General features: G+C 37.1%; 1 protein-coding gene across 1 annotated transcript in view; it reads right to left on the bottom strand.

Annotated features, from left to right (window-relative positions):
• Window positions 1-25,479, bottom strand: part of hdac9b (histone deacetylase 9b) — a 64,688-nt gene extending 39,209 nt beyond the window's left edge. The window contains exons 1-2 of the mRNA XM_051865258.1: window positions 25,257-25,479; window positions 24,865-24,990 (exon numbers count right to left, since the gene is read on the bottom strand). Coding sequence (XP_051721218.1) covers window positions 24,865-24,990; window positions 25,257-25,272 — 142 coding nt within the window. The 5' untranslated portion in view covers window positions 25,273-25,479. The remainder of the gene's footprint in view (window positions 1-24,864; window positions 24,991-25,256) is intronic.
• Between the last annotated feature and the right edge of the window lie 884 nt (window positions 25,480-26,363).

The raw sequence follows: 26,363 nt of genomic DNA, 5'->3' as shown, positions 1-26,363 counted from the left end.
CAAGTAACTAATGGCATAAGCATTCATCTATAAATAGCGCATACAGTATATACAGTACTATACAGCAGTTTGGCGTCTTTATGAACTCACTGATCTGGTCAGTTAATGGCACTTTCTATTGCAGACATATACATTAAACTGCACTTTCCAGGAAGGTTAATATCCAAGAGAACCAATCAATTAATCTATGCTTTGACTGCTAAGATAAAGAGTCAGCTAGCTTGCAGAGGCTAAATAAAGAGTTGTTTTAAAGGGATAGTTCATGCAAAAAAAATCTGTCATCATTTACTCACCCTGACTTCATTCCAAAAATGTATGACATTCTTTCTTCTGTGAAACATAAAAGAAGATATTTGCAGATATAAATATGTGTGTGTGTGTGTGTGTGTGTGTGTGTGTGCGCGCCATTCCGCTACGTCACTGGTGTTGTCGCTGTTGTAGAAGCCTATTTCTTCCACATAAAAAAGTGTGCTTTTGTGCTTACAAATTGGCATAAAGCCATAATTATGAGATAACAAAAATTTTGACATAAGTCATAGTTATTATGAGATAAAATGTAAAACATTTTGAGATAAAAAGTTAATAATAATAAAAAATTATTAGGGTTGGGTATTGAGAACCAGTTCCAAATTTCCAAGAACCATAGATTCGATACCACTGATTCGAAACAAAAGATTCGTAAAGCTTCGAAGCTTCATGAAGCAGTATTTTGAAATCTCCCATCACTAGATATTGTTGAATAAAGTCGTTATTTATTTTTTTTTTTTTAGGCGCACAAAAAGTATTCTTGTCTTGTCATAACATGAAGGTTGAACCACTGTAGTCACATGTTTTATATATATGTCTTTAGTAGCTTTCTGGGCATCTGAAAGTGTTAATTATCTTGCTGTCAATGGAGGCCTCACTGAGCCATCGGATTTTATCTAAAATATCTTAATTTGTGTTCCGAAGATGAACGAAGGTCTTACAGGTGTGGAACGACACGAGGGTGAGTGATTAATGACAGAATTTTCATTTTTGGGTGAACTAACACTTTAATTTTGACTTTTTCTTTCATAATTAATTTTGTATTTTATCTTATAATTATGACTTAATATCTCATAATTTTTACTTTTTATGTCATAATTATGTTTTGTATGTCATAATTTGCACTTTTTATGTCTCAGCTAATACTTTTTTATTATGTGGTGGAAATGGGGTAGCCAAAACTGTTTGGTTACTACAATTCTTCAGAAGAAAGAAAGTCATACAGGTTTGTACGACATGACAGTCAGTAAATGGTGACACAAATTTTACTTTTGGGTGAACTATCACTTTAAGTCTGCATCTTCATAGTATTTTATAGTGTTCAAGAGATTTAGATCACCTCAAAGACCCCATCTCCTCTGCGTCTAAAAATGCTCGTCGTCATTTACTCACAGATAGCCTTCACTGATATTTGTACATTACTTCCCGTGCTGGTTTTTGAAGAGATAGGGTATGTATTTTCGTGTTCATAAAGAGCAAGTAGCCCTGATAGATGGACAGAAAAAGCTAAGTGGCAGGGGGATAGTTATAGCTCATCCACGTCATCACTGGCCTTTATTCGTTCTAGTCTTATTAAAGCATTTAAGTGTAACGTCAAAGTGTAAGCTGGAGTTACACACACACAAACATACAAATATGCCTGGCCAGTGCTGTCACCTCCAGGACTTGAGCTGGATCAGACAAAAGCTCCTGAGCGTTTTCTGAATTTAAATGTGAGCTAAATGGAGAGCTCTCAACAAAACAGGGTAATAGAGAAAAAAGGAGAACAAGAGAGCACATCAAAAGGGAAGGTCACCACAATGGGCTTTGTACATCATGCTCTGCATTTACACAGGCAAGTTTTTATATAGATTTATATATGCAGCTTTTGCAGAAATACATTTGACTACATGAAGTAACACACATACACAACAAGATTCAATCGCATTATGTCCATACATTTCCATCCAAGCGCATTATAGAATTTATTTTTCAAGGGCACCAAATGTGTTTACTCTAAAAGCTCTGCACTCTTTCTTTGGTTCCTTGCTCTCGCCTCATTCCATATAAAGGCAGCGCTGCATTAGCTGTCCTCCGGGTGAGCAAATATTGCTCTTTAGTTAATTAGATCAGACTGCAGCGTGTTTTTGTTCCATACTGGATGATGACCACTTTGTGTGGGAGAGGAGGTGTCAGTTCCAGAGTGTCTGCTCACTTGTTTTTCTTTGCTTCAAAGATCTCAGTCTCTTTTTTTTTTCTCCATCTTTTTTCCTCTTGTCTCTCATCTCTGTCTGTCTCTTTCTCTCTGCAACTCTTAGATCCAATAAATGGATTAGATGCACTGTCTGACCAAGAAATTATACCTTTTCATTGATGGCTTGGGTGTACCTACGTGAGAGAGACAGCAGCTGTACTTTTTAACACAAAATAGCTGAAAAATATCGAAAGAAATTAGCTACACCTGAAAAACAACTATTTTATGAATGTCTTCAATTGAGTAAAAGATTCATAAACAGAATAAATGTATTCTATTCTCCTCAGAATATGATAGAAGGCTATATGATGTAATAATAATAATAATAATAACAAAACAATAGTGAACAAGGTTATTACATTTTCTGATCTGCTTTTCTTACTACTTTAATAGTATGTATGTTCCAATTAAGCAACATCACACAAGCATGAGTGCTTGAGTGAATATTATTCAGGCACATGAATTGACTTTGTAGAAACACAGCCACACAAGCCATCACAGACACTCTGATATTCAGAACAAAAGCACATTTGCAAAGATGATATCACTTTTATATAACTGTTCAACAAACAAGAGGGTAATAATGTGAGTAACTTGCATTTTAGAGGCAATGTTGACAATTTGTCTCATTTTGCTTATTTACAAAACCGAAGCAAGATCAACAGTCGCGTGTCCCATGGCAATACTCACAGTAGTGGCGGTTTGCTTCTGAATGAATCAGTGTTTTGAACAAATCATTTTGAGTGAATGATTCAATGTGTTAAAAAGTTGCATGTCGCCACCACCTACGGGCGTAACGATGTAATGTGCAGAAAGAGCAGCTAAATATCCCCAAATAATAAAGGCCTGTTCATACCAAGGTTTAAAGTTTTAATTGTTCTAATTCTATGAGAATAGCAAACTTCACACCACAGCTATAACAATAACAACACAGAGAAATAAAGCCAATAGACTCACTGAACAATAATTATTGTTATAGTTATATAGCAAAGCCAAGGTGCTGTCACAGTTGTTCTGCGAATTTTCACTGCCGAAATGCAATGATGCCAATATACTCACAGTTGGGAATTTCATGTGAGGGCAAAAGATTTTACAATGCAGATTTCATAATTAAGTTGGTCATGTGGATTCACCGCGTTGACTGACAGAAAGCTACTTTGAAATTGACTTCTGATGGCACCCTAAACCCTCACGGTCTTCGCAGTTTCGTGACGTAATGCCGCTTTGACTGCCGGGTAAAGTCCTCTACATAGCTCGCAAACTTGTGGGCTCAGCTGAAGCGCGCAGTGAAGTGGTTGGAACTGAGGTGCCTGGATGCTGGAACCATGCCCGCCTAGCACGACGTGATCATGTTAGCAGGCTAAGGAGCTATATATATCTATCTTAGACACTATCTAAAATATTAATAAAGATAACAAGTTATATCATTTGAAAGTTCTAAAGGTTTACTGTCAATCTACAGTGTCTGTTTTACGATATAGATGCTCCAGCAACAGTAATATTGTAATTTGTGTCGGGCGTGCAAATGACAACACGCAAAATCAAAACAGGACTTCATACCTTTGTAATGAAATCGCGATCGCGAGATGAATCCAATCCGTCACACTTGGCTATGAGCGTCCCATTGAAAAACAGCACTTTTTGTCCACAAAAGCGTTAAATCCATGAAATATTGCTATATTGTCCATTGTTTGCATCACATTTCTTCTGAATGATCTGCTCTCCATCATCGTTCTTCAAGAAATCATGCAATCTGAGCAGCGTTTATGCTGTAAAACTGTATACGATCGAATACATTAGACTCTCACAAACAAATGAGCCCGTGTCCAAAGTATAATTTTTCAAAATAGTGCAGCAGTTTTAGTTATAATATCCAAGCAGTGCTGTCAAAGTTTGTGGTGTCTTGAGAGACATATTCTCCAGCCATTGTCATTCTAGTAAATCTGACGAACAAAACTTTTAGCAAATGCCAAGATCGATCCAACAACGTGTGTTGTGTTTATCTTCTGCGTGTGTGCACATGTACACAGACGCACATCAGTCTCGACCATAAACCATACAGCAAGCCATATTATTTGATAATTGTATGAAATAATCCCGAAAAAAGCACAAACACGGCAGAGATGCCAAATTCAGCGGCTGTAATTAGCTGAGGTAAAGTGACAGCTCACAGACAGCAGCGGCAATCCACCTGTCACTCAAGTGGCCACGCCCTTAATTATGCAGAACTTTAAGGCTTAATATAATTTAAACGGATGAGTTATAAAAAAATTCACCCCCCTCAGAGTTGTCATGAAAGGCAAAATTAACAATATAGACCAAAACCACAATTTGTACCAGGCTGTAAACATGTTTTATTTTCTACTGTGAAGTTGGGCATTTTAACATGCGGCTCAAAGAGATTCTGCTCTCTTTTGGAGTCTGTACCTAGCGGCCAGTCGATGAATTGCAGTTTAAGACACTTCCGTATTGGCTTTAAGAGAAACTGGGGGAGGTTGCCGCTTGCCTGTGCTTCATACTGCTACACTACTGCAAATAGACAATGGACCTTATTTGCCCACAAAATTTTGCTAATGTGACCACACATTTGCCTTCAGGTGCTATCGAAAATGTCCTACATCCCACCAATGAAGTTGTGATTAAAAGCTTGTTGCATTCAAGTGCTTTGTTGTCAAAAGAACAGGAATTATGGAGGACACCAGGTTTATTCTTGCTGTTTTATTGTGAAAATCTTATTAAAGTCAAAATTATATTTAGCGTCTCATTTATTGACAACCATTCACCACACTATCTAGATCAGCTTGCTGACTGGAATTTCAATTCCAAATACAGGTTGTTTTCGCTGCGTGTAAAACATTCAATACGCTTCAAATGATAGTCTATTCATACAGTATATGTAAATATGCACTACTTTAATGACAAGACAAGGTGATGTAGCCGTTGTGGAAAAAACTAATAAAGAACACCTGTCACAGCAGCCACCGTGGTTACACTTTATTTCAATGGTCCACTTTAGACATTCTAACTATAAGTAACTTTGCAACAACATGTCAACTAACATTGATTAAAGGGATAGTGCACCCAAAAATGAAAATTCTGTCATCGTTTACTCACCCTCAAGTTGTTCAAAACCTGTATGAATTTCTTTATTCTGCTGAACATAAAAGAAGATATTTTGGAGAATGTTGTTAGCCAAACAGTTGATGGACCCCATTGACTTGGTGCCCCACAACTGTTTGGTTTCACATATCCTCCAAAATATCTTCTTATGTGTTCAGCAGAACAAAGAAATTCATACAGGTTTGGAACAACTTGAGAGTGAGAACATTTTTGGGTGAACTATCCCTTTAAAGTATTAGTAGACTGTTGGGATGGGGTTAGGGTTAGGTGTTAGCTTTCGGGTTAAGCTGACAAAGTTACTTATAGTCAGTAGAATGTCTGTTGGAGGAGCATCAAAATAAAGTGTTAGCAGATACGAAGATGAAAGTCAGTTGACACGTTGCAAATTTACATATAGTTAGAATGTCTAATGTGGACCGTCAAAATAAAGTTATCACAATTGTTGTCCCCTCCGCCATGTTTAAAGTTCAGGAACTTGGGTAACAAAATTATCCCCAAACTTCCCAGTGGTAAATACAACTTGAAAGCTCGTTCATGTCCAATTTGGAAACTTGTTTATGATAATTCCAACAGCACATGTAGGCAGCATTACTGACTGTCTGGATCACGCACTGATCCCAGTGCTACTGAATGGTGCACAACCAATCAAATTAAGGACAAGAGCTAACCGGCCCATTCACACCAAGAACGATAACTATAAAGATAACTATAATTATATTTGCGTCCACACCAACGAACGATAACGGTCTGTTTATTCTATGCTCACGCGCTGCGGTGTGTGTACAACATGTTTTTGCTGTGCTTGTTGCATTTACACGTCTTTAACCAGCAGATGTCCTCAGCATGCTATGTTTCGAGTGAAAAGCTAGTGTAATCGATCTAATCTAACAGAGAATTTAGGTGATGAAGTCAATATAGTGGAATAAAAACAACGCCTAACCTTTTCACTGCAACTTCAAAGAAAGCAAGACAATGCGTTGAAACTAGCGCTGGATCGCTAGTCTGGCATAATCGATAATACTTCTCACCATTTATTCTGTGTGTATGACCGATTGTTTTCCATATATCCATTTTGAAAACTTGTCAAACAGTGGTGGCTTTTTCTGGACCTCGGTCGATTAACTTCTCCGCAATGTCGTCTGCCATTTTAAATGCGCGAACCCTTAAATTAGAATGGATTCTGATTGTCAGTGTTTTATTATTTTATCGTAATGAATTTGTACAATGTGACTTGTATGAGAATGTACATTTTAAGTAATCATGAAGGTCTACCCCTAACCCAACCGCTCAACATGCCACTGGGGCGAATTACAATTTTGCATCAAATTTGCAAATGTACAAATTAAATTTTGCAAATCTTTCGTGTGAAGGTGGTTCGAGAACAGAAACTACTTTTTTCACCTCAGTTTTATTTTTAGTTTATGGTAATAGCCTAAAGAAAAAAAAGATTGTGAGTTAGGCTACTACAAAAGAACAGGGTGAAATATTCCATGTGCAAAATTGTTTGTTTACTTATATGTGCTATTTATGCATGGCTACGTATTTGCTCCCCTCAGAGTTTCATCATAATTGTTTGTGGCATTATAAGCAGGATGTACTCGTTTCAGGTTGCCGCTGACAGGGGAGCCCGGTGCTGTAGGTGTACCTGGAAACAAACGAGAAATCTCTGTTCTCCCCTGGGTCCCGCTCATCTGGGGCAACACACCTCACAGACATACTGGCAACATTTCAGGTTCACTCTCACACACTTGCATCAGCTCTTTTTCCCTCCTCCCACCTTATCCTGAGGTTTTCCCTCCTCTGCTCACCGCAATTTCATCCTTCACTAAGACCTGCTCAATCTCTCTCCATGTGAATTTGTCACCTAAGTCCACCTCCATCCTGATACAGCCACTTGGTCGAGCACATAGAAACCCAAAGGCATCAGGGCTGTTGACTGGAGGTCCAAACCCAATTAGCATCTCCATCTGGCTGTATTCTAGGGGCATGTTTCCGCTCCGTCTAAAGATTTAGGCGCTGTGGCTTTATTAGGTTACTCAGTCTAGCCTCCGCTGGTATTTCCTGCAGGACATTTAGGTTAAGAGTGAGAGCACTTTGCGGCTCGGATCAGATAATGCAGAGAAAGTGCTTCTTCTGTTTACTTCATAAATTTCAGTGGAAGTGTCTAATAATAAGGCAAGAAAGAAACTGACACACATAGGCCATTGTCAAGGGACCCGCATGTACTAATTTAAATAAAAATAAAAAATCTGTCATCATGTTGTTCCAAACATCTATGACTTTCTTTCTTCGGCAGAACACAAAATAAGATATTTTGAAGTTTGTTTCAAGATATTTTAAATGATGTTTTCCATATACAATGAAAGTCAATGGGGTCCAAAACAACTATAGACCTCCACTGACTTTCATATATGGACACAGAATACTCAAAACATCCTCGATTTTTAAGAAAAAAATGTAATACAGGTTTGGAACAACATGTTTGACAGAATTTTCCATTTTAAAGGAAATTATATGTGGAAGCCATGACTCAGTTGAACCAAATTTAGATGGAAGAGAATGGCCGGTTACTGCCACATCATTTTAGAAAAACACCTTTTTACCTACAGTAATCATGCAAACTTAAAGGGTTAGTTCACCTAAAGGTGAAAATTCTGCCATTAATTACTCACCCTCATGTCGTTCCACACCCGTAAGACCTTCGTTCATCTTCAGAACACAAATTAATTTATTTTTGATAAAATCCGATGGCTCAGTGGGGCCTGCATTACCAGCAAGATAATTAACACATTCAGATCCCCATATAGCTACTACAGACATATTTAAAACAGTTCATGGGACTACAGTGGTTCAACTTTAATGTTATAAAGCGACGAGAATACTTTTTGTGCGCCAAAAAAACAAAATAACGACTTTATTCAACAATATCTAGTGATGGGCGATTTCAAAACTCTGCTTCATTAAGCTTTGAAGTTTTAAGAATCTTTTGTTTCGAATCAGTGGTTCGGAGCACGTATCAAACATATAAAGTCACGTCCCCCAGTGGTGAACCATTGAAATTTCAAAACACTTATGACATAACGAAGCCTCGTTTACTGAAATCACGTGACTTTGGCAGTTTAATGCAATGCTCCGAACCACTTATTCAAAACAAAGATTTGCAAAGCTTCAAAGCTTCATGAAGCAGTGTTTTGAAATCGGCTATCACTGGTTACTGTTGAATAAAGTTGTTATTTTGTTTTTTTGGCGCACACAAAAAGTATTCTCGCCATTTCATAACATTAAGGTTGAACCACTGTAGTCACATGAACTGTTTTAAATATGTCTTTAGTAGCTTTCTGGGCATCTGAAAGTGTTAATTATCTTGCTGTCACTGAGCCAACAGATTTTATCAAAAATAAATTAATTTGTGTTTCGAAGATGAACGAAAGTCTTACGGGTGTGGAACGACATGAGGGTGAGTAATAAATGACAGAATTTTCATTTTTGGGTGAACTAACCCTTTAATTATTGAAGATATGAATAGGTTTTTCTGAAGTAGCATTTAAAATCCACTTGCCCCCAGGGACATGACGATTCTGGCCATTGTCAACAATGCAGTTTGGTTTGTGAGAAAACTAGATCATTATTCGGGTAAAAAGGCTGTTTCTCCATCAATGGCCATTCAAAAGTTACGGTGCATTCTAATTTTTGTGTGTGTGTGTGTGCAAGCAACATATAAATGAGAAAAATCTCAGTCTCAATTTTTGGAGGACCCTTCTGAGGCTACTTGTGCTATTCTGATCAACTCCCATTGAGATGAATGGGAATGCTAACAGGTTCTCTAGGTATTACAGGTCTTCTGGAGAAAACATATATTGCATCATTTTTGTTTTGCATAAATTATGTGTTCAGTAGGTTTCAGATGGTAAAAAATAATATTTCTACCACTTGAAGATTTTATTTTCAGCAGTTTTGAAGAATATTCTATGTGGATTATTTTAGATCACCATTATAGATTATTTTCCCCCAGATGAACGCTGCCATTTGCAGCAGTGATGACATCAGAAATTTTTCCCATTTCTATTGGTATTCTCTGTGCATTGCCTGTCTCTGAAGAGGCTTTGCTGTCTGTCCTTTCAGTGCTGTATTGATAAAGCTCTAAAAATAGACATGTTGCTGTGCATATCGCTAGGAGGGAAGGGACAGTTCACTGAAATCCCCCTGATCAATCAGACCATGACTGCTGGAGCATATTGATTTAACTCAGAATAACAGTCTGGCTAGATAGAGTTTAGCACAACTAAACAATCTCTCTCTGGCCTTTAACCTGCTGCAGCCTACACACTGAACCCACCTCAGCCCTCGCATTGGAAATATTTGAATAACACCAACCTTGTAAACCATGTGGTCATCACCTGTCATAAATGGTATACAATAATATTGAAATAATGGCAATTAAATTTCCATGAGGGGGAGCTTTATTATTTTATTTTATTTTATTGACAGTATATGGCTCAAAGCAGGAAACACATGTTTTTTGTTAATATAATATAATATAATATAATATAATAAAGTAAGCAATAAGGTACAAGAAGCTGTGCTGTATCGTGAATAAGTCACGGCTGAAGGGCGTTGTTAGGCATGACGCGAAGCGCTAGCCTCGAGTACCTTATTGCTTTTATAAAACGGTTACCACACAATACAAATATTAAAGCCAAAAATATGTATCAATGCAACTTTCATAAAGTAAACTTTCACTAAAAGCCTTCCTTCCAGCGGAAAAAATAGTCCCTGACCGTGAACAGCAACAGAAGTTACATTATTACGCCATTAGATGGCAGCAAAGACTGTCTTTATGAGTGTGTCAGTCAGTAGCAAAGACTTTTACATTGAAAAGACTGAATTGTTGTGAACACGGAACAAGACGCAACTGACAAATGCTTTGACTAGTGCTGTCAGTCACGGGAAAACCCCTTAACTGTTAAAAGGACAAGATGATACATCAGATGTTTAAACAGATTTTTTATTATGAACATAAGACTGACCTGAAGGAAAATGCTAAATCTGAATGCAGGTAATACTTTCTCACAATACTCTTCTACATAATACAGTAAGCTTCAATGAACAATATCAGTTGAGAACATACAGTTTATGTTGCTAAGAGTGGTTGCTAAGGGTGTTGTGTAGTGATACACAGAACCGTTGGGTGAAGCGGTCATAGCCATGTTTTATCGTGCATAAAACACAGCTATTGACCAATCAGAATCAAGGACAGGAACTAACTGTTTTATAAAATATTATAAAATACTGTATATAGCATGAACTGAAAACAAATCTGTGAACTGCATGCCACATGCCTCAGTGATTAGAGATCAGAGATCACAAAACAGTAGTGAAATACTGAGGCACCTCGCTGAGTTAATCTGAGGTTTTATCTCACAATAATCTCAACATCTAAATCCATCTCTCTGGAAACACATTCAATGTCCTCACAAGCACAAATATACACTATAACATGCACAGAAGGAGTCAGACACAAACACACACATCCTTCAAGGTTCTATGTCCTTTTTTTCCCCTGCCATTGACAATCCAGTAATGCTAATTCCATTACCTATTTAGGTATGTTACTATTTTGGGGGTATTATCTGCGTCACAACTAAATTGCTCAGTCTAGGTTTTTTTTTTAAATAATCATTCTTTTGCTTGGCTCGAGTCTCTCTGTGTAACAAAATATTTAATTGAAATCTCAGTTAAATCAATGGGCAAAAACTATAAACATCGAAGACGTCAAAGGAACTTCACTTTCTAAACTCCATGTTTAGAAACTCGCCATATACAGTAGCAAGAGTTGAATAAAAGGCCAATAAAAGTAACTGATCTGAGGACTCAGTAAATCAGATCCTGCCTCTGCATAGGGAAAAGCTCTCAGGAAAGCTCAGTTCAGCATTGATCAGAACTGATCCCATTTCATTCTATGTATATGCGCAAAAGGTTGAAGAAAAACAGGAAATTATACATTACAACAAAGGAAATGGCAGATTTCCTTGACTGCTATTGTCTTGGATGTTACCACCTACGCCATTGTGGCTTTCAATGACCAGGGTGAATCGGGTTTCCTAGAGAAAGGTCCCAGAGAGAAGTATATAGAACAATGAACAAAACAGATGACAAAATTTTCCTGTTTTTATTTGCAGAGAAGAAGAAATGACTCATGTTTGCTTGACAGCAGAATGAAAATTGAGCTTTTTCAGAATGTAAGAGTCTTTTTAAATAAACCAAAAGAACCAAGTGAAAAGTTCTCTTTGTACCCTATCTCTGGCCTTAAAACTGAGCCCAGACCTCTTTTTGGTCCATTTTACTTGTGATAAGATGCGTTTTAATTTACACTGTTTTTTTTGTTTTGTTTTTTTTGTTTTTTTTTATAATCCAGGCCACTTTAATTTATTGTATTAATGTTCTATTGGATCTATAATATTAATTATATAAATTATTTATAATATTAATTACAATGTTAATTTGTGTTTTGTATAAAACAACAACAATAACAATAATACAATAAAATATACAATATTAATATAATTAATATTGTATATTTTTTATCAATATTAGTTGCTTGCTTTTCAGAGGGGTTCAAGTCATTTCAGGTCACAGGTTTATATATATATATATATATATATATATATATATATATATATACATATATATATATATATATATATATATATATATAAAAGGGAAAATTAAAATAATAAATAATAAATAAAAATTATTGTCAAGCTGCTCTCTGGCCCAAAGTTTTTTTGGAATACAGGCCACTTGAATTTATTGTATTAATATTATATTCTAGCTATTGTATTAATTATAATATAATATTAATTTAATTACAGAATTCATTTGTATTAACAATAATGCATGTAATAATAATAAGAAGAAGAAAAGTATACTATATTGTATACTATATTTTACCATTCAATGTATTAATAATAATAATAATAATTGTAATAATTGAACTGTAGGATATTGTTGTGCAATATTAATATAATTAATATCTAAAAAATATTAGCCATTACAATTGTACTAACTGTAAAGCATGTAATACTACTACTACTAATAATAATAATAATAATAATAATTGAATGGTAGAATTTTGTTGTACAATATTAATTTCTAAAAATATTAAGTTTGATCAGTTTCAGAGGGGTTCAGGTTACTTGCTGCTCTTGATGAACAGTGTGAATCTTGTCATGGTTCTGAATATAGTATTTGGGATGTGTATTGACTTTGTTATCTGAAAAATAACTATTATACTTTTTAAAATGATTCTACAGGGAAAGTTTCTCTTTCTCTAAATCTCTTCAAACTCTTTTGCCCTTCTCTCTATTTCTCTCAAAATCTCTTCTCGTTATCCCTGTGATGTTGTGTGGGAGTAGCAGGTCTTCGTTATTAATTATCAGAGGAGCTCCCAGAAGCCTGTTATGAGGAGTGGGATACAGATCAGAGGGCACATCAGGTCAGCCCACTCATTTGGCCAGAAGCTCACAGTGCCGTAACCTCCCACATAATGTTTCTAGAGAGCACGTTTACCCCATCCATCCTTTGCATCATTTATCCTTCTTGATCCTTCCTTTCTCTCCTTCCCAAAAGGCTCAACACAAATAAAGAATATCTTAAGTACTTTTATAAAGCATACAATTGCACGGCACAATAAAAACTGCTACCTAATCCTGACAAATATACATACCATATGGAACACACACATAAAAGTCCAAATTAAACTCACAATAATATAGTAAGAGAGTTAGTAAAATAGGCTAATCATGTAAAAAATGAATGACAATACAATATTTTGAAACTTAAGTCACCTTTATAAATATATGGATATCATTGCATTAGATAAAAAATATCAAACCAAGTGGCATCTGCAAACAATTGTAGAGCTTTCTCAGAGACACTTTTCTGAGCGATTTTTAAAATTATTTTAATCAAGTGGTTATTTTTACTACTGTTTAAAAGCGTTCATAATTCTTTTAACTGGCATTGTTTTTATATTGCATTATACAATGAAAAGACATTTATACATTTTAAGTGTGAAGTGGACTTCTACTAACTACTGAAGGGAGTTATTCTCAGTTAAAGATAGGCTAGGCAATTTCAGGGAGGCTAGCATTAGCAAGCTAGCTTTGAAATCATTAGATCTCACCCTCCCTTCAGAGCGCTCCCCAAAGCCACGCCTCCTTCAAAACACATGAACGCGCACAGCCAGAGCAAAGTCTGCAAAGTGTCACAAGAGACAGCGTTAAATTACCTCACGTCTCAAAGCACATAACATTACAATAATAATGAACATAAACAACTTACAGAGCTCTGACTTGACTGCTGCAGATTCATTTGGGCGTTGATAGTGTTGCTAGAGAAACGCATAAATCTGAGTCTGAGGACATGAACAGCTTCAGGTAGAACATCACGGGTTGCCGTCTTGTAATTACGGTTACAACATGGCGTGAACGCAGCATAAGCTCATCGTTTTGGTTCATGAGGAAGTGTAAAAGGCAGCTGCTGTTTGTTTGTGGCACTCAGTGACTGTCTGTCTACAACCCTGCATAGCCTCATGGAACGTGCTGATGACGTGTGCGCAAGCAGCGTGCGCAGAGGTATGGAAATACATGACAGGCAGGTAAGAAATCATATCATTGTACTTGGATGTGAAGAGAGTTTCAACCAGAATAACAAAAAGTGTTTATTAAAAAAATTGCCTACCCTACCTTTAAGCAGTGTTTCTGAACTCCTTGAAATAACTTGATTGTAGTCTTGAGTTTACTTCCAAGAACTTACACGTCACAGTATTCCTCATTTAAATAATTCACACCCAAGGCATACATACAAAAGGATTGAAGCCTGGTTGAGTTGCATTAGTTTTGTGTTGAAAATCATGATTATGGTAAAGGCCGGGACATTTCTGAAACATGCTTAAAGAGGTTGACCAATCACAACACAGTCAGCTGACCAATCAGAGAACATTGCACTTTTCGGAAGGAGGTGCTTCATAGAGACTGGAACTAAACAGAGTATTACTGACAGACTGAGGAAGAGAAGTGCTGTAATAATGTAAAATATGTGAAAAATAATTTGTCTTTTGAACATTCAAGCATGAAAACCTATTCTTGTAGACCCCAAAAACAAAAATCAAATATTTTTGGGGCCATTGTATGTTTAGACCAGTGGTAGCGAACTCCAGTCCTGGAGAGCCAGTCCTGCAGAGTTCAGATCCAACACTGATAAAAACTCACCTGACTGTAGCTTCCTAGTAACCCTTCAGACCTTGATTAGCTTGTTGAGGTGTGTTTGATTAGGGCTGAAGCAAAACTCTGCAGGACTGTGACTCTCCAGGACCGACGTTCGCCACCCCTGTTTTAGACTTTTGGCCTGAAAAAGTCATATCAATTTTCTTTTTTTAATTATTAAGTCTTGCTTTTTTTCTTGCTTTTTTTAAGTTTTCCTACCATCTCAAGTCACCATTTACAAAGGGAAGTGAAGGTTTATGTATAGACACGCAGTCTTTCACATGCACATACACCACATGCTGTGTTTAGGAGTGGTTTCAGAGAGCCTAACCGCTCCTTTCATCCCAGATCTAGTTCCGCCCTGGTCTTTCCAACTAAACCACTGCGATGTCAGCCACACTAACAAGCTGTAAACCTCTCATCTTTGTTCTCTCTCTCTCTCTCTCTCTCTTAGACAATAGTGGTTAGGAAAGCAACAGTCTTTCCTCTGATTTAACTATGAGATTTGTTGACTTACCACTACAAACAGAATCAAACAGATGCAGTTGCAGAAGCAAACATGACATCAGTGCACTAGCTGTATGCCTGGCCAGGGCAGCAGGACTGTGGCAAGGCTTAAAATAGAAACTCCATTGCCTTTATCAGCCTTATAATCAAGCTGCAGATGACGAGAGAGAGAGAGAGAGAGAGAGAGAGAGAGAGAGACAGAAGACTAAGAGAATTGGAAAGACTGTAGTATAGCCTACCTGTTGCAAAGATTTACTGCATGCACACAGTGCCACAAGCTCATATAGAAAGGAACAGAACATACTATAATGACTACTATATAAATTCTAAATTATATAAAATAAAATTACTATAAATTGTATACAAATTATATATGCAACATATAAATATAGAAAAAAATATTGTTATAGAGATTAACAAAATAAAAGACAAAAAAGTTACTCAAGTCTCAAGCAAGAAGCAATTTGTTCACTACGAGAAACTGCTCCGATATGTGACAGTCTCAGTCGATAAAAAATATTTAATGTTTAATATATGAAGTAGGATATTGAACCAATGAAATTTCAAAATAGAAACCAAACTAATGACAAAATGTGTGCCCTGCAGGTTACATCGATACGCTAGTAGGTGGCAACAAGTGACTGCCTCCATAAGTCTGTCATTGAATCATTCATTGAACTAAGTCATTCAAAACAGGAGTTTATTTAGAACCAAAACAAGCAACTGCCATTTTAAGGGAGTCATTGAATCATCCACTTAACTGATTTATTCCAAAAATGGTAGCTGCACCCAAAATTGCGTACTGTCTTTGAAGGTATTACATTTTATGAAGAACTTACTATGTAAACATCAAAATGTATTTGTTTACAAATTGTGTGCTAGTGTTTTAAGTTCATAACTACCATAGTATTTTTTCCTACTATGGTAGTCAATGAGGGGCGAGATCTACTTGGTTACAAACATTCTTCCAAATATCTTCCTTTGTGTACAGCAGAACAAAGAAATTTACACAGGTTTGTAACAACTTGAGGGTGAGTAAATGATGACAGAATTTTCATTTTTGGGTGAACTATCCCTTTAAACATTTATTAATAGCTAATCTGCCCGTTATCATAAACAACAAAAGTTGTTGGCGTTTTATTACCTCTAGCGTTCATTTCACATGTAAACTGCAGTGGACTGTATGTATAAACTTGTTTTTAAAGTTTACAAAAATGTAGGTAGAGGTATGGGGGTTTTTTTCCAACAAGCCAAGGTTGTTTTAATGAATATATGAAATTGGACATACTACTCTTTTCACATACTGTTATATAGTAGGTAAGTTGGCATATTTGAATGCAGAGACTGATTCATTTAGGAACGATACAAGTGACTGCCGTTAGGAGTGAGTCATTGAATCATTCACTCAAGCAATTCATTCAAAAACACTGTTTCATTCAGTAATTGTAACGTACGGGAGCGTGACAGCGGAGTTGTGGATCCACGTGCAAGCTTTATTAACAAGAATAGCGTAGTCGAACAGGCAGTAGGTCAATCACCAGCAAACAGTAACAGGAAGGGCAAAGCAAAAGAGTAATCCAAAAACACAGGCAATGGTCATGGCAGGCAGCGAACGATCATAAAACAAGGAATCAGTCCAGGGTCAAAAAACACAGGCTAGGCAAGGCAGAGCAAGGAAACAAGGATAACAATGCGAACATAAGACTAAACAATACTCAGTCAAGTGTGTGTGTTAGAATGTAGCTTATAAAGTGTCACTGATGGGAAATGGGTGTGAGTGTGTGATTAGTTCCTAGATGGGGAATTGTAGGAAATGGAGTCCACATGTTACAGTAATGCTACTAACTGTGTGTTACTCAGAGCATTGAATTGATTGTGTGATATTGTAGAATGGACGGACAAAATTGTGTGTTGCTGGAATTGTATCATACCATGTTGTAACACTGACAGTGCAGACAATATACAGAAGCCTTCTGTCAATCACACACATCTGGGGTATATTGCCACCCTGCTTTAGACACCAAACAGGGGCACCACTTAGTGTGACTAAAGCATGTGGAAACTTAAAGCAACTTCACATTTCTCATTTCACGCCTTTCTATCCACCGCTATCCCATAACTCACCAGGACGGCTCAAGGGAGGGGCAGAGCAGGTGCACTGCACATGAAAGGCCAGAACAAAGGGCCGTCCAATCACAGAGCGTGGTGACCTGGGCCCCGAGGATGATGGGACCTGGTCAATGTCACCCTAAAATGTCTGTTACTGCTATCAGGGTCAAAACAAGTATGTGTTAATGGGAATCACAGATCTCACGCTGAGATGGAATGCAGTTTGTCGCACCTGTCTTACCGATAACCGCTAACATTCCATCTGTGTTGTTTACAAGGAGTAAAGTTGCAACGCTAACGTCTTGCTATTACACACGCTACAAAGGGTTCAGCAGAGACTTTTTTGTTTATTTTAGTAAAATTATATTGCAGTTAATTCCAATATATCAAGTCTTTTTGGAGAGAGGTTCGGATGATTAACTGGAGATGAGAGAAGGCGTAGTAAATTAGGCCTGCCCTAAAATAACTCAACCTTCAATGTCGGAGGCATTTTATGACCCTCCAGAGAGTGAAAGAATTAGTTCTCTTTCCTTTAGACTTCTCTTGCCCTCAGCTTAACAGACAGTCCTGTAATAATTAATTACACTCATTATTACTCAATGTGTCCGTCCTCACTGTAAGCAGAGATATTCCCCCAAAGTCAAGGTTTTTAAAGTGTTATAAGCTATCATCTATCTACATTTAATTTCTGAGTGCTCAGTGAGTCAAATTGTTGGGTATTTTTTTTTCCCTTGCTTTTGAAATGAAACTCCATTGAAACCCTTTTCAAACTCGCTAGTTCATTTAATGTGTCTGCTAATAATCTCCAACAGTGGAAATACATGCATGAAGGACAATGCTGTCACTTTTGTTTTTCCCTGAACACCACATTTCAAATCACTATTCATTCTGTGGTAGAAATTGCATGTTAAACATATCTGAAATAAAATGCTAACTCCCTCATCTTGCTAAAGCTAACTAGCACCACACATAATGCAGTATTTTCCCACTTTTCCCACTATTTCTTTCGGTTGCAGCTTGACTGGAATTGGCACAATCAAAATATTACAGTTTTAAATATTATGATATTTGCATTGAATGTTCTTTGTTTTCTTTACACATCATGTCTCACATATCAAATCAAGAATGCACTTCACTGACACTGTTGTCTCCATGGTAACTAAGTACACTAGGCTTAAAAAAACATTTGGATTGAATTTTTAGTTTGTGGTTGAAATGATGACACTAGTCATAATTTGTGTTAAAATGTATATTAATTATTTTTTAAATGTGATTAATAGGCCACACAATATATTAGGTGTCTTTACTATGTACTTACATAAAAAATGTACTTATTGTTCATGTTGTATTGCAAAACACTTTTGCTGCTATTGAGGTGAGATACAGGAAATGGTGGATTAAGGTGTAAGGGAAGGGTCAACAGATGTAATTATAGAAATTAACTATGTAATTACATGCAGTAATTTAAATGTAACTACAATGAAAAAACATGTACATGTACACAATAACTGCATTTTATCAAATGATTAATTTAAAAGTTAGTACATAAAGACACTTAAAAAGTGGGACTAATTAGTATTGTTATAATGGGTTTTCATATTTTAACAGAAAAAAGTAAAACAATAATATTATATTTTATGTAAGCAATAAGGTACGAGAGGCTGTGCTGTATCAAGAATAAGTCACGGCTGAAGGGCGTTGTGCCTGCAACCTCTTAAGCCGTGACTTATTCACGATATAGCACTAGCCTCCAGTACCTTATTGCTTTTATAAAACAGTTACCACACAATACAAATATTAAAGCCAGAAATATGTATCAATTCAACTTTCATGAAGTAAACTTTTTCTAAAAGCCTTCCTTCCAGAGGAAAAAATACTCCCTGACCGTGAACAGCAACAGAAGTTACATTTTCACGCCATTAGATGGCGGCAAAGACTGTCTTTATAAGTGTGTCAGTCAGTAGGGAAGACTTTTACATTGAAAAGACTGAATTGTTGTGAACATGGAACAAGACGCAACTGACAAATGCTTTGACTAGTGCTGTCAGTCACGGGAAAACCCCTTAATTGTTAAAAGGACAAGATAATACATCGGACATTTAAACATATTTTTTATTATGAACATAGGACTGACCTGAAGGAAAATGCTAAATCTGAATGCAGGTAATAAACTCACTCACTCGATCTCTTTCTCACAATACTCTTCTACATAATACAGTAAGCTTCAATGAAAAATATCAATTGGGAACATACAGTTTACGTTGCTAAGAGTGGTTGCTAAGGGTGTTGTGTAGTGATACACAGAACCGTTGGGTGAAGCTGTCATAGCCATGTTTTATCGTGAATAAAACACAGCTATTGACCAGAGCTATTGATCAGAATCAAGGACAGGAACTAAACGTTTTATAAGCAATAAAGTACGAAAGGCTGTGCTGTATCGTGAATAACGCTTCGCGTCGTGCCTAACAACGCCCTTCAGCCGTGATTTATTCACGATACAGCACTAGCCTCGAGTACCTTATTGCTTTTATAAAACGGTTACCACACAATACAAATATTAAAGCCAGAAATATGTATCAATGCAACTTTCATAAAGTAAACTTTTTCAAAAAGCTTTCCTTCCACCGGAAAAAAATAGTCCCTGACCGTGAACGGCAACAGAAGTTACATTTTTGACCAATCAGAATCAAGGACAGGAACTAACCGTTTTATAAATGTATTTATAATTATTTTATAATGTATAAATATTTATACTTTATATTAATTATAACTAATTATACTATTATTACAACTAACAATTAGCTAATATTTATAAAAAAGGCAAAACATTTTCCAAGACAGTTTTAAAGGTACACTATGTAAATTTTTTGTTGTTGTTGTTGTTGTTCAAAATTACCAGTCAATACATCATCAATCCTTCTTCCAAAACATGTTTTGTCTTACGCTGATTCACTATGGTAAGCCTATTACAAGTGTTTATATTTTAAACCTGAAGGGATGTTTTTTGCTGGAAATTGCATACATACATCACTCGCCTTTGGGGGTTTGTCAAATTCGTAAATAGAGAAAAGTTGCCCCGGCTCCTTTGAAAATGTATGGTGTATGGTGTGAGAATGGCATAGGTTAGTTGTCACAGCGTGCGAGAAAGGTTGACATGATTTAGCACACTAAATCTCCAACCTCTGGGAAATCACCCATTTTAAAAAAAAGTCAAACAGAGGAGAGTCGTCTGGCAAAAAGAGAATGCGACAGAGCTCGTAATAAAACCAGAATCAACATTGGCTTGGCTTTCTGAATATGGCGAGAACTGAGGAATTTGAAATGTTGTAAAACACTCTTCTATACAATGGCGTTTTTAGTACTCAACAGGTGAGTAAGGTATTTTATTGAACAGATAAACTCCCATATGTAGTTCTCTAACAGAGTTCATTGTAAAGCATTATCTATTGTGAAATGTCATTTGGTTGTTGTAGCACTGCGCTGGAATTTATTTTCAAGGAAATACCGTGTCTAATAATGAGTAAAGCTACAGTAATGTCTTCAGCTAGTCAGCTTGAGATCCTTTCCATCTCAACTGGTTATATCTCTTTAGCCAGGTAGTGAATGTTTTATGAGCAGTAGGATAACCGTAATTATCCACACAGTCACGCAGAGCTGAAGCACAACCAAAACTATGTTCTTCTGCAAAATGCATGTAGTTTTGTTTTTTAACCACTAGAGGGCCAGAAGTTGCATAGTGTACCTTAAATGTGACTTTCATTAAACAAAAAATAAAAAGACACAATCTGTAGTATACAAATCAAATCAACCCCTAGGAGACAGAACTGCTAGAGTTAAAGAGACATCCATAAAGGTTTAAGTAAGCAGACAAATAGCTGTGTGACTGTCAGCTGGTCTCATCTCCATTCTGCCAGCACACAGCAGCAGTAGAAGGATGAGTATGACATGTGTGAAGGGCCACTGCTGCTGAGAGATGGAGCAAACCACAGATGCATTTGCACAGACTTATCACACTTTTTCGCACACGTTTTCTCTCTCAAACACATAGAGGCACAAAATCTGTCAGTTTTTTTTTCATATCTTCACATCCACATGCCTTATAAATAGCACAGAAACGAATGATGCAGTACATTGTACATGTTGTTGCAGGCTTAGAATGATTTCTTCTTTTAGCAGGTGGCAAAACTCAGTCGCCAGAGTTTAATTTACCAATCCGATCACTCAACAGGCAGTTCTGTAGGATTGCACAGACCATCAACAAGTGTCTGAGGATAAGGGCTTCTTTTAATTCCAAGTGCATATTTAACCATACAACCAAAGAGGGTCTAATGCAAAAGACTCCCCATGTATTGTGTTTTCAGATAAGTGTGCTGGTGAATGCAGGTAAGTTGTTTACCTACCGCTATGGAAATGTAGACAGCTCTGTTACTTTAAAATCTGATGCTGTTGCTTAGAGACCATGTTCTGCGTCAAGCCTGAAATGGCTCCCAATATAGAGCACAATAGCTTTCGTTCTGTTCAGCTCCACCCCTGTCTGCACTCTTATTGATTGATCTCCAAATGGATTAAATCTAAGATTAGATCACTGGTACGTATGTAAGCTCATCATTACGGGGGTACTATGATTCATGACATACTCTGATCCATACCAGGCCACAAGTGTGAAATCGACCCACGCTGCTCTTATTGTCAGAGTTCATCATATCCTAACACAGTTTGACAAGAAATATGTACTTCAAGCTACACGCTTCAGATCAAAAGGTCTGCTGTGGTGGACGTGTCTTTCATATGATCTCACATCATTAAAATGTCTTAATCACTGGTTAGAGCAGGCCACTCACTGTGTCTTTCTTTCGTTTCTGAGAAACCAACAAATTACAAAAGAAGCTTTTCAGTTTTTAGAGTCCAACAGGAAGCTCGTGAAAGGACATCTCATGAATGTACTATCCTATTTGTGCAAGGATGTGTGAAGCTTTCAGTGTTTCCTCTTTCAGGCACATTACACTTCCCCATCCAAGTTTCTCTCTCACAATAACAGCTACCAAATCCCTGCCCACACTCCAGTACTTCACAATGAAGAATCAACAGGGATATGCAAGTTAGCAAAAAAGTGCATTGTTTTATATATACTATATATATATAATATATAGGCCCATATGTAAAAGCAGTTGAAAGCAGTTCTGTCATGAACTGCTCTCAGAGTGTTTGACATGATAATGGATATGTTTTTGGCGGAATATCTGCTACACTGCTGCTGCTGCAGAGCAAGTACAGGACTTGCTACTGTCAATACATACACGACAGGCTGCTGTGAGCAAGTAAGACATGCTGCTGCTGCTGTACAAAATACACTGATTAGGCATAACATTATGACCACTGACAGGTGAAGTGAATAACAATGATTATCTCTTCATAATGGCACCTGTTAGTGGGTGGGGTATATTAGGCAGCAAGTGAACACTTTGTCCTCAAAGTTGATGTGTTAGAAGCAGGAAAAATGGGCAAACATAAGGATTTGAGCGAGCTTGACAAGAGCCAAATTGTGATGGCTAGACGACTGGGTCAGAGCATTTCCAAAAACTGCAGCTCTTGTGTGGTGTTCCCGGTCTGCAGTGGGCAGTATCTATCAAAAATGGTCCAAGGAAGGAACAGTGGTGAACCGGCAACAGGGTCATGGGCGGCCAAGGCTCATTAATGCACGTGGGGAGCGAAGGCTGGCCCGTGTGGTCCAATCCAACAGACGAGCTACTGTTGCTCAAATTGCTCAAGAAGTTATTTCTGGTTCTGATAGAAAGGTGTCAGAAAATATAGTGCATTGCAGTATGTTGCGTATGGGGCAGCATAGCTGCAGACCAGTCAGGGTGCCCATGCTGACCCCTGTCCACTGCTGAAAGCGCCAACAGTGGGCACGTGAGCATCAGAACTCGACCACGGAGCAATGGAAGAAGGCGGCCTGGTCTGATGAATCACGCTTTCTTTTACATCACGTGGATGGCTGGGTGCGTGCACTTACCTGGGGAACACATGGCACCAGGATGCACTATGGGAAGAAGGCAAGCCGGCGGAGGCAATGTGATGCTTTGGTCAATATTCTGCTGGGAAACCTTGGGTCCTGCCATCCATGTGGATGTTACTTTGACACATACCACCTACCTAAGCATCGTTGCAGACCATGTACACTCTTTCATGGAAACGGTATTCCCTGATGGCTGTGGCCTCTTTCAGCAGGATAATGTGCCCTGCCACAAAGCAAAAATGCTTCAGGAATGGTTTGCGGAGCACAACAACAAGTTTGAGGTGTTGACTTGACCTCCAAATTCCCCAGATCTCAATCTAATCGAGCATCTGTGGGATGTGCTGAACAAACAAGTCCGATCCACCTCGCAGCTTATGGGACTTAAAGGATCTGCTGCTAACATCTTGATGCCAGATACCACAGCACACCTTCAGGGGTCTAGTGGAGTCCATGCCTCGACGGGTCAGGGCTGTTTTGGCAGCAAAAGAGGGACCAACACAATATTAGGAAGGTGGTCATAATGTTATGCCTGATCGGTATGGCATACATGAATTACCCATAGCAGATCTATACAGGTGGAGCTGGGGAAGGTGGAGGGTTTTTGAAAGTGCACTGCAACTGCAACAGCAAATGCTGACCGAGTATTTGAAGGTTGAGCAGCGAGCTTATTGGTTACTGATACAGCAGGAACTAATCAGCTGTGCCCTAGAATGATGTTATTACAAGCAGATTGAGTTAAGGATTTATCAGCCTGTGCCATCCAGAGTTCCATGACAGAACTTTGTATTTGTGCTGCAGCATTTATTTGAAGCAGAAATTACTTTCAGTTTTTATACTTCAAAATTTTATGTTCAGTTCAACATGTTATTTGTCATTCCTTTGTAATTATTTGCTAGCAATTTGAGTTAAAATTGTTTTAACATTTTTTAGTGTATGTTTTTACTTTGATGCTTTAAATTATCTACATATTCGACAAAACTTGCCTCTGAGACACTAACTCCTAATACTAAACCCATGCATAAGTCTATAAGAATTTCAAAATATATCAAATATTGGTAACACACACTTCACAATAAGGTTGCATTTATTAACATAAGCTACAGTATTTATTAATCTTTGTTAGTTAATAAAAATACTGTCGTTCATTGTTTCATAGTTCAAGGTGCATTAATTAATGTTAACAAATACAACATTTGATTTTAATAATGTATTAGTAAATGTTGAAATTATCATTAACTAAGATTAATAAATGCAGTAGAAGTATTGCTAATTCTTAGTTTGTGTTAACCTTATTGTAAAGTGTTCGCCAAATATTAGAAAATGTTATCAAATGGTAGATAAAACAGTAATTTTGCATTTTTCATGCATTTTTGCACATTTTATTTTTGTCATATTCAGTGCTATTTTTGCCCCAAGCCCTGGTCGTTTTTGACTGTTGAATAAAAAAAGATAGAATGTAATGTCTAGTTTTGCTGAGTAAGTGATTTGTCTGTCACAGAGTCTTGTTTTGTAAGTCCACTTGCACAATAACACAATTCAGTGCTCCTTACAGAGAGGCAAACAAATACTGTTATGAAGCCACTCACCGTAGCCCCAGACTGAGTGGCCTGGCCTGATTAGAGTTTTAAAGGGAAAGAGATGACCTCTCCTGCCCCATCCTGATGGCCCATAGGATCTGTGTGTCATGTAGTCGTCACAGCCTTCACCTAAAGCTGTTATTACATATGGGAGAAAAACATGTTTACTGTGTGGAACAGAGGGAAAAAAAATTTAAAAAAATACAGAGATTCATGTTTCAATGTTATATTAAAATATACCATAACACTGTACTGATAATCATGTGATAAATAATCTAGACTGTATCTTTGACGTTATGATTGGCCATAGATTTATATATATATATATATATATATATATATATATATATATTCGTAATGGTCCCATTTACAGTTATATCAACAGTTTATGGTGCACTTACCACTCCTGATCTTCATAAAGAAGTCACTCCTCTGTTGCAATATTCATCTGCGATCATTCCAGCACACACACCTCATTCATACACACATACACTGAGGATTCCTGTCAGAAAGTCACCAGCAGAGGAAGTGGTGTCTAATGGACATCTGAAGTTTAAAGGTCTCTGAACATTGTCTGAGGATATGAAAAAGTCATGCTCTCACAATTCCTCTTTCCCCATCTCAGTGGTTTAAAAGGATTGAAACACAGCAGTGATGTGGGGACTGAGTCATTGGCTGCCTCTCAGTTACTGTCACACATTACAGCACGTTCACAGTCCTACGCTACTGTCAGAAAACTCACGGTTTGAACATATTTCGATGACACCTTCTATGAAACCTGTGTAATAAAAAGCATAATAAAACAAGTCCTTGAATTTGATTGGCTGAGTGACTTCCAAGCGTGCTGATATTGAATGCAATTTTTTTTTTTCCCATTCATTTTTTTTAAGTCTTTGTTAAAGTGTTACAGCTACAAGGTGAATCACAACATTAAAAACTTTGATTTAAAGCAAAAAAAAGTATATGAAAATCAGGCAAAAAGACAAAGATGCAAGACTTAACAGCTTTAGTGAGAGAAAGAACTACAATCTCAATTTCTATACACTAAATATACAGGTGCTGGTCATATAATTAGAATATCATCAAAAAGTTGATTTATTTCACTAATTCCATTCAAAAAGTGAAACTTGTATATTATATTCATTCATTACACACAGACTGATATATTTCAAATGTTTATTTCTTTTAATTTTGATGATTATAACTGACAACTAAGGAAAATCCCAAATTCAGTATCTCAGAAAATTAGAATATTGTGAAAAGGTTCAATATTGAAGACACCTGGTGCCACACTCTAATCAGCTAATTAACTCAAAACACCTGCAAAGGCCTTTAAATGGTCTCTTAGTCTAGTTCTGTAGGCTACACAATCATGGGGAAGACTGCTGACTTGACAGTTGTCCAAAAGACGACCATTGACACCTTGCACAAGGAGGGCAAGACACAAAAGGTCATTGCAAAAGAGGCTGGCTGTTCACAGAGCTCTGTGTCCAAGCACATTAATAGAG

The sequence above is a fragment of the Ctenopharyngodon idella genome, chromosome 16 (genome assembly GCF_019924925.1).
Source record: "Ctenopharyngodon idella isolate HZGC_01 chromosome 16, HZGC01, whole genome shotgun sequence".
Taxonomy (NCBI): Eukaryota; Metazoa; Chordata; class Actinopteri; order Cypriniformes; family Xenocyprididae; genus Ctenopharyngodon; species Ctenopharyngodon idella.
The sequence above is the reverse complement of the archived record's forward strand: the minus strand, read 5'-3'. Positions and strand labels throughout refer to the sequence as shown.